The sequence below is a fragment of the Lottia gigantea genome (genome assembly GCF_000327385.1).
Source record: "Lottia gigantea unplaced genomic scaffold LOTGIsca_48, whole genome shotgun sequence".
Taxonomy (NCBI): Eukaryota; Metazoa; Mollusca; class Gastropoda; family Lottiidae; genus Lottia; species Lottia gigantea.
The window spans coordinates 830538-839059 of NW_008709663.1; the positions used below are offsets into that span (position 1 = coordinate 830538).

Below are 8522 nucleotides of genomic sequence, written 5' to 3' on the forward strand. Positions count from 1 at the left end.
TATGCTATTTTCATTCCTTCGTCATTTTAAATAAATGGCATTATCACACACTATCTGGATTTGATTTATCATGGTAGAGGGTGAGGAAAGGGAGAACACAATTAAAGTTCCGTTAGCACTCTAAAATTTATCACCTATTTAATGGTAGACATTTTTACAGAGGCCTTATTCTCAAAAAATTAAGTAAGGCAAAATCCAGATTTTAAGAAATACAGTAATCTTTCTGGATAATAAAACCTAACTTAAAATCAATCTTAGCCATTGACCGATCAGATGACCAGAACACTAAAATCATATTAAGTTAAGTTTGTGAGAATAAGACCCATGATATACAAGGATTCGTTCAATTCATTACTAAAGTGAATTTAGCTTTTTGAATACTGTCGAGAGTTACCAAATGCAGTCTAGAGAGCAACAAGTCCAATATCAAATATTATTAACCTCTGAAACCTGGACACAGTTTGATACGATTCGGGGTTCTAATGGGTTGTCTGTAATTTCATTATCTTGTCCATCATCTGTCACTCTTACTACATCACATTATGACAACTTACTTTCCCTTCTAGGGCCTCAATTACTACATTTTATTAGTCCAAATAGCTTAATTAGTTCTAGATATCAAAACAAGAAACACTGATTCCACTAACAGCCAGCTTCTTGGATCCAGTATTTTGTGTTCTTTATATTCATGTTTCTTAGCATGTGTGGGTTTTTGTATGGTGTGTTTCTACAGTACTTATTATTCAATGTAGTGTTTTGTTTTTTCGTTCATATGTCGGTGAGTCTACAGAATACTTGTTGTCTAATTTTAACTTTTTACCCTTTGTGTAGGGGGCTCAGTTTAACTTGAGCCCTTCTCCCCTCCCCCCAGAACACTAACCCCCTTCAAATCAACTAATATCACATGCTCAATTTTATACTTTTTTTGTAACTGATAATGATGTACATGAATCCCACTGTAGGCCTAGACTAGTTAATAATAAACAAATAATTATGGTATACTGTTCCTTGGTTTCATTTCACCTGATGATGATAATGTAAATTGTTGAAACGTTGTGTACAATAAAACCCAGGAGTAGTATACCATATAAACTGATGATGACAATGTAAATTGTTGAAACATTGTGTACAATAAAACCCAGGAGTAGTATACTATATAAACTGATGATGACAATGTAAATTGTTGAAACGTCGGGTACAATAAACCCAGGAGTAGTATACCATATAAACTGATGATGACAATGTAAATTGTTGAAACGTCGGGTACAATAAACCCAGGAGTAGTATACCATATAAACTGATGATGACAATGTAAATTGTTGAAACGTCAGGTACAATAAACCCAGGAGTAGTATACTATATAAACTGATGATGACAATGTAAATTGTTGAAACAGCNGTGTACAATAAAACCCAGGAGTAGTATACCATATAAACTGATGATGACAATGTAAATTGTTGAAACGTTGTGTACAAATAAACCGAGGAGTAGTATACCATATAAACTGATGATGACAATGTAAATTGTTGAAACGTTGTATACAAATAAACCGAGGAGCAGTATACCATATAAACTGATGATGACAATGTAAATTGTTGAAACGTTGTATACAAATAAACCGAGGAGCAGTATACCATATAAACTAATGATGACAATGTAAATTGTTGAAACGTCGGGTACAATAAACCGAGGAGCAGTATAGTATAAAATTGTGTTCTATTATTTAATTTGATCTCTACCTCTAAATGTTGTTTAAGGATTATTGTAAACTAGCTTAACACACTAACCCCTTTCAATTCAACCAATATCACAACCTTTATTTTTGGAAAACTGTTTATATTATTGTATATAAAAATGATGTAAGTAATCCTGTGTACACTAGCTTAAACCTTACTACAAAAATTTCTTATCTTATCTATCATCACTGATAATCCAGAGATCATTAATTCCATGCCATTAAAAACTAATGTAAGGTAAAGATTAATGTCATTGTACGAGGTCAAGTCTGGATTGTCCCCCCTGAGACCCGTTATTTTGACGTAACTACTGATTTAATCATTGAAATTACCAGATAATCTTAAATTGTCTCCCCTTTGATATAATCATAGCATACAAATAGCTAGTTTATCTTGGATATATATCATAGGGGCTTGAGGCAACGATTTAGATTTATATCACAGGGCCTTGAATCAGCAGCTCCAAAGGACCCTGAGTCAATAATGATCATAGAAAAATGATCCTGCAGAAAATTTATTTCGTAAGACAGACTCCTAGATAGAACCCTAGACAGAACCCTAAACAGACCAATAAATATCAAGGCATTCTTTGTGATTGGAAATCCCCCAATATATCTATAAGAATAGTGAAATATCAACAATACCACATTTAATAATTGATTTGGACTAATACAGAGTACAAGATATGGCACTATTCTTAAAGGGACAATAAGCTATTCCAATAAAGTCTAGAATATCACAGCTGGGACTGTTTAAACTGCCATATTTTACAAATGAGGGAGTGAGACATGTTTCTAACGTTAATTAATCGAGTAAATACCATTTACACCTCGTCAATAATTTATTCGCGATGCCACGGTAACATATTTGTCTTAATCAACACCATCATTGAGGAATTAAAACTGCAACGAAATTTCCCACAAATCCCCAGTTGATGGACTAATCGCTATAAAGTATCGAGGATTTAATCTAAGTTCTGTTTGCATGTGTTTGAATATCTAAGGAGAAAATCCAGCGTTTAGTACCAGCGTAGGTTAATTATTCTGTTCCTTCTTTTCAATCAAATTAGCAAAATTATTCTCCTGGGACATTACCGCTTCTCTGAAGAGTTCCATAAAGAGGTAGTAAGAGTCTAATCAAGCGTCGATAACTTCGTTCCGTTATTAAATTGAACGTAACTGCTTTTTTACTGTTTATATTCGGTAACCGTTTTCAAAATTCAAGTATCAAATTGAATCAGCCATCTTAATTGAATTAAGAATGATTTGTAATGGCGTTTTGATTAAATAAGGACATATCTTGAAACGTTTAAGATTACTGCCAGTACCCCTGACAGTGGCTAACTTGATTGTTCTGTTTTGATACAGTCTACTAGCTCAAATACACAGTCAATTTGTCTGTTCTATTTTCTTAACAAATATTATTGAGAATGCCAATGATGATTAAATAATTTTTAAACCTAACATGGTTCATGTTTATTTTTCTATGAATTTATGAATAGTTTTGATAGGTATATATCAGTTTTCTCCTTGTGATTTGAATAATAGTTTTGATAGGTATATATCAGTTTTCTCCCTGTGATTTGAATAATAGTTTTGATAGGTATATGATTTGAATAATAGTTTTGATAGTTATATGATTTGAATAATAGTAATGATAGGTATATGATTTGAATAATAGTTTTGATAGTTATATGATTTGAATAATAGTTTTGATAGGTATATGATTTGAATAATAGTAATGATAGGTATATGATTTGAATAATAGTAATGATAGGTATATGTCCTCTTCATAATAGTAATGAACATCAAACAAGTTATTATTTAAGTTTGATAGTTATTTTATCAGTAGATAAAGAGATAAAGAGAAAGTGTGAAACACGTTGAATTTTAATAGAGTTTTAGAAACATTGCGGTGCCTGAGTCTAATAGTTTTATAATGAAAATTGACAAGTCATTCAGGTCTCCAGGGATTAGACAATATTACCATCTCTCCGCGGACTCGAACGTCTTTTAATATTCACACTCTCTATGTTATATTTCATTATCAATTTGACAGCGTTAATACACGGCCCTCAAAATAAATTCCTATTAATATCAAACATTAGAAAACAGTCTTTTCAGCGAATTGAATATAAAGATAGCTATTTGCAATATGGATTTATTGAAAGGGATTTGATGAAATTAAATAACAAATGAACATTATCAGCGATGTGGACTCTCTGAAAGTGACCCAGAATGAGGCGGTAATGAGGACAATTGTAATTTCATCATAATTATCCATCATGAAAAAGATTGCAGGGACAACCTAGTAGAAAATCGCAAAGTAGTAAAGATTTATAAGGGTGGGAAGGGGGTAATGCTATTGATCTATGGTTCTGAAGTGGGTATTAGAAAGTTAATTATTGAAAAGCCATGCTTTAAGGGATCCAGACTTGACAAACCTACATGCAGAGTGGTATCAAAGATTATATGTGCTAATTTCAGTCGGCTCAGTGTTCAAATGTCCATTTCCAATTTTCTTTTGTAAAAATTTGTGTTAATATGTTAACCACAAAAACTTTATTACAAATTGATAAAACAAATAAAAAGTTGGTTATTTTCACAATCATCTGTAAAAAATAACAGTGTTACCAACAAGAGCAATATTTCATTGAAGTGCTAATTATACCCTGTACAAATAGTTAGGTAAACTTTGTTGTAAGTTTGAAAAGATTTTTACCAAGAAAATGACTGGGTTTATAGAGAAACATAGCAATTATCACTTTACGAAAACCACTTTCTTTAGTCGGGACTCCTTGTGGAAATATCGTGAATCCAATAAAATTATTATATTTAAACATTACAGAGAAATTGGTTACTCATAATCGTTTCGTTTCCTCTCCAAATACGAAAAATCAATTCAGGAACGAAACTTACACGATTCTGAAAAGCCATAAAGGAACGGCTTGTTACGAGACGAAGGGAGAATTTATAAACAATTGAGGTTTAAAGAGGACAATTCATCTAATTGGATTTCCCGAGTAAATATTAGACAATCATTCACATGTTCGTATGAATCTTATCAAGAAGAGAGACTCGTTGAATTGTCATGCGTCTCTCGAAGCGTTTACTACCAATAAATTAGTCATTATAAAGAACAACCAGTCTCACGAGAGTTTTATTCTCGCTGTAAAAAAAGGGGGAGATAATTAATAGTTATATTGGTGTGTCAATATCGTAAACGTTTCATGGGAAAAAAACACGGCAGTCTTTTCAACTGTTACTTTATTATTGTCTTCATGTTTATTCAAACTTAATAATAAACTTCTCAAGGCGAAGTTACATGAAAAAAACTGAAAGGGATAATACATCTTTATCTGAAATAACATTATCATGTAGACTCCTTGAAACTATTGCCTATTTCTGCCATGTTTCATTTTAGCAAGTGAATCTTGTATTTTGGACTAAGATAAGAAATAATCATGTCACATGATTTTCAAATCAGCCAATCAACACGTTTGTCTGTGGCCACTTTTTATGTTTTGTTTTGTAAATATGATCACACAAGCAAAAAATTTAAATTGAGTATAGAATTTAATTGGTTTTAATTCATCATTTCAGACGAAGATATTTGGATTAAGTGAACCACAGTTCTATCTATCTTTTGATAAGGAGTCATGGTTTTAAGAACAAGAAGGAGGAGTAAAACAAATTTTACCTCGAGGCCGGGGCGCATCTAGAAAACGCCTGAGGAGGAAGCCAAAAATGAGGTGTCTGTCTGAGGTGGAAACCCCTTTAGGCCGGGGCACTACTGGAGGTCCCTAGAATCAAATGGATTTCAGATGGCATGAGATGGAAGTTTGGGCTTAATTTTCTCTTCAAAATAAGACCTTAAACAGGCGTTAGGGAAGGGACATGGCCCAATGAACCCCTCCCTCCCCCACCCTCCAAAAATACGCGACTGTCTCCAAGGAAAGTACAGAACAGATGGACAAAAGAGTAAAATATGGAACCATACAATATCAATGAACATCAAGATAAGATCCTGAGTACCCACTAATAATAGTAGGACTGACGGGCTGAGGGGGATATTATCAATTCTTACCTTATATTCTCCAAGGTAGTCTACAGAACAAGGTAAAACTGCCGTCTGCCCAGAGATTATCGTGACATTTCTCGTTACTACGTTAAACCGAGGCTCTAATCCAAACACTGAAAATAAAAAACAATATTATCTTTAAATGCTATGTACTGTAACTAAAAGATCTGTAATTATGCATTAAAACCAAAAATTAAAAACCCTTTCTGTTAAGAAGATGAAAATCTCACTAAGGGAGACTACTGCTATTACAAAAACAGAAGTCAATCAAACATACAATATAGGGCCAACCTGAAATAATTTGGGTTGATCTTTAATATATGTTCAACTAATCAGCACAGGAAGACAAATTGCAAAAATGAAAAAAATGTTATGCCATAGATATCCCTGGCACATGTCTTAAACCAAAGTACTCCTTCTACACCTTCCCTACCCTAGGGGGTTTATCTCCCCATCAAAACATCTCACCCTTTCTTCACAATGCCTGAAAGTGTATTATTTTGGGGGTGATACAACACCTCCCCCACCCACAAACCCTCTTAATCTTTGACATCTATGATGCTCTCAATGCCATTTTAAGATCAAATTTCAAATGGTGCACATTGCCATCCTCCATCTTGGAAGGGAGAAAACATAGAAAATGACACGGAAGAAAGTAAGTTAATGATGGATTAGGCTGTAATTGGAGTAGAATTATTAATTGTATTTTTCCGTTGAAGTAAATTGTCACTTATTTAATCATAAAAACCAACACATGAAATATAATTAACTGGCTAATACATCATCACATTTTTATCTTTTTAAAGCTACATAAAACTTAGGTCAAATCCAAATAGAGTTTTACATCCTACTGTTCTGTATTTTATTAGACCTAATGAAATGAAATGGAGTTTTATATTCTACTGTTCTGCACCTTATTGAACTAATGAAATGAAATAGAGTTTTATATCCTACTGTTCTGTATTTTATTGGACTAATGAAATGAAATAGAGTTTTACATCCTACTGTTCTGTATCTTATTAGACCTAATGAAATGAAATGGAGTTTTATATTCTACTGTTCTGCACCTTATTGAACTAATGAAATGAAATAGAGTTTTATATCCTACTGTTCTGTATTTTATTGAGCTAATGAAATGAAATAGAGTTTTATATCCTACTGTTCCGTATCTTATTGGACTAATGAAATGAAATGGAGTTTTATATCCTACTGTTCTGTATTTTATTGGACTAATGAAATGGAGTTTTATATCCTACTGTTCTGTATCTTATTAAACTAATGAAATGAAATGCAGTTTTATAACCTACTGTTCTGTATCTTATTGAACTAATGAAATGAAATAGAGTTTTATATCCTACTGTTCTGAACCTTATTGGATAAATGAAATGAAATGTAGTTTTATATCCTACTGTTCTGTACCTTATTGGATAAATGAAATGAAATGTAGTTTTATATCCTACTGTTCTGTACCTTATTGGATAAATGAAATGAAATGGAGTTTTATATCCTACTCTTCTGTATGTTATTGGACTAATGAAATGAAATGTAGTTTTATATCCTACTGTTCTGTATCTTATTGGACTAATGAAATGGAGATTTATATCCTACTGTTCTGTATCTTATTAAACTAATGAAATGAAATGCAGTTTTATAACCTACTGTTCTGTATCTTATTGGACTAATGAAATGAAATAGAGTTTTATATACTACTGTTCTGTACCTTATTGGATAAATGAAATGAAATAGAGTTTTATATCCTACTGTTCTGTATCTTATTGAACTAATGAAATGAAATAGAGTTTTATATCCTACTGTTCTGTACCTTATTGGATAAATGAAATGAAATAGAGTTTTATATCCTACTGTTCTGTATCTTATTGGACTAATGAAATGAAATGCAGTTTTATAACCTACTGTTCTGTATCTTATTGGACTAATGAAATGAAATAGAGTTATATATCCTACTGTTCTGTATCTTATTGGACTAATGAAATAGAGTTATATATCCTACTGTTCTGTATCTTATTGGACTAATGAAATGAAATAGAGCTTTATATCCTACTGTTCTGTATCTTATTGGACTAATGAAATGAAATAGAGTTATATATCCTACTGTTCTGTATCTTATTGGACTAATGAAATGAAATGGAGTTTTATATCCTACTGTTCTGTATCTTATTGAACTAATGAAATGGAATAGAGTTTTATATCCTACTGTTCTGTATCTTATTGGACTAATGAAATGTAGTTTTATATTGTATCTTATTGAGCTAATGAAATGAAATAGAGTTATATATCCTACTGTTCTGTATCGTATTGGACTAATGAAATGAAATAGAGTTTTATATCCTACTGTTCTGTATCTTATTGGACTAATGAAATGAAATAGAGTTTTACGAAATAATCATCACTTTTAAGCAAATCAAGTTGCATATCACAGACATTTGAAACTTATATTTACACAACTTCAATTTTCAACATCTTTATAATCCCTTTAAACATTGGACGTTAATCGATTATCTAGAATCAAGTTTCCGTCCTGTCATCGTGTCCCGTGGGGTGTCTCAACTTACTGTTATAAACATTAGTGTACACTTGAAAAAATAATATCATTAATCGAAAAACTCGTTCTAGACAGTTACTGATTGAACACGAGCAAATAAACTCAAAAATCAAATAAATAAATTTAGCTTTATGGATAGACTT

General features: G+C 31.9%; 1 protein-coding gene across 1 annotated transcript in view; it reads right to left on the reverse strand.

Annotated features, from left to right (window-relative positions):
- The window catches only part of LOTGIDRAFT_125059 (hypothetical protein), a gene marked incomplete at both ends in the record, with an annotated part of 58564 nt that extends 52649 nt beyond the window's left edge, over positions 1 to 5915 (reverse strand). The window contains one exon of the mRNA XM_009061421.1: positions 5823 to 5915. Within this exon, the coding sequence (XP_009059669.1) occupies positions 5823 to 5915 (93 nt within the window). The remainder of the gene's footprint in view (positions 1 to 5822) is intronic.
- Between the last annotated feature and the right edge of the window lie 2607 nt (positions 5916 to 8522).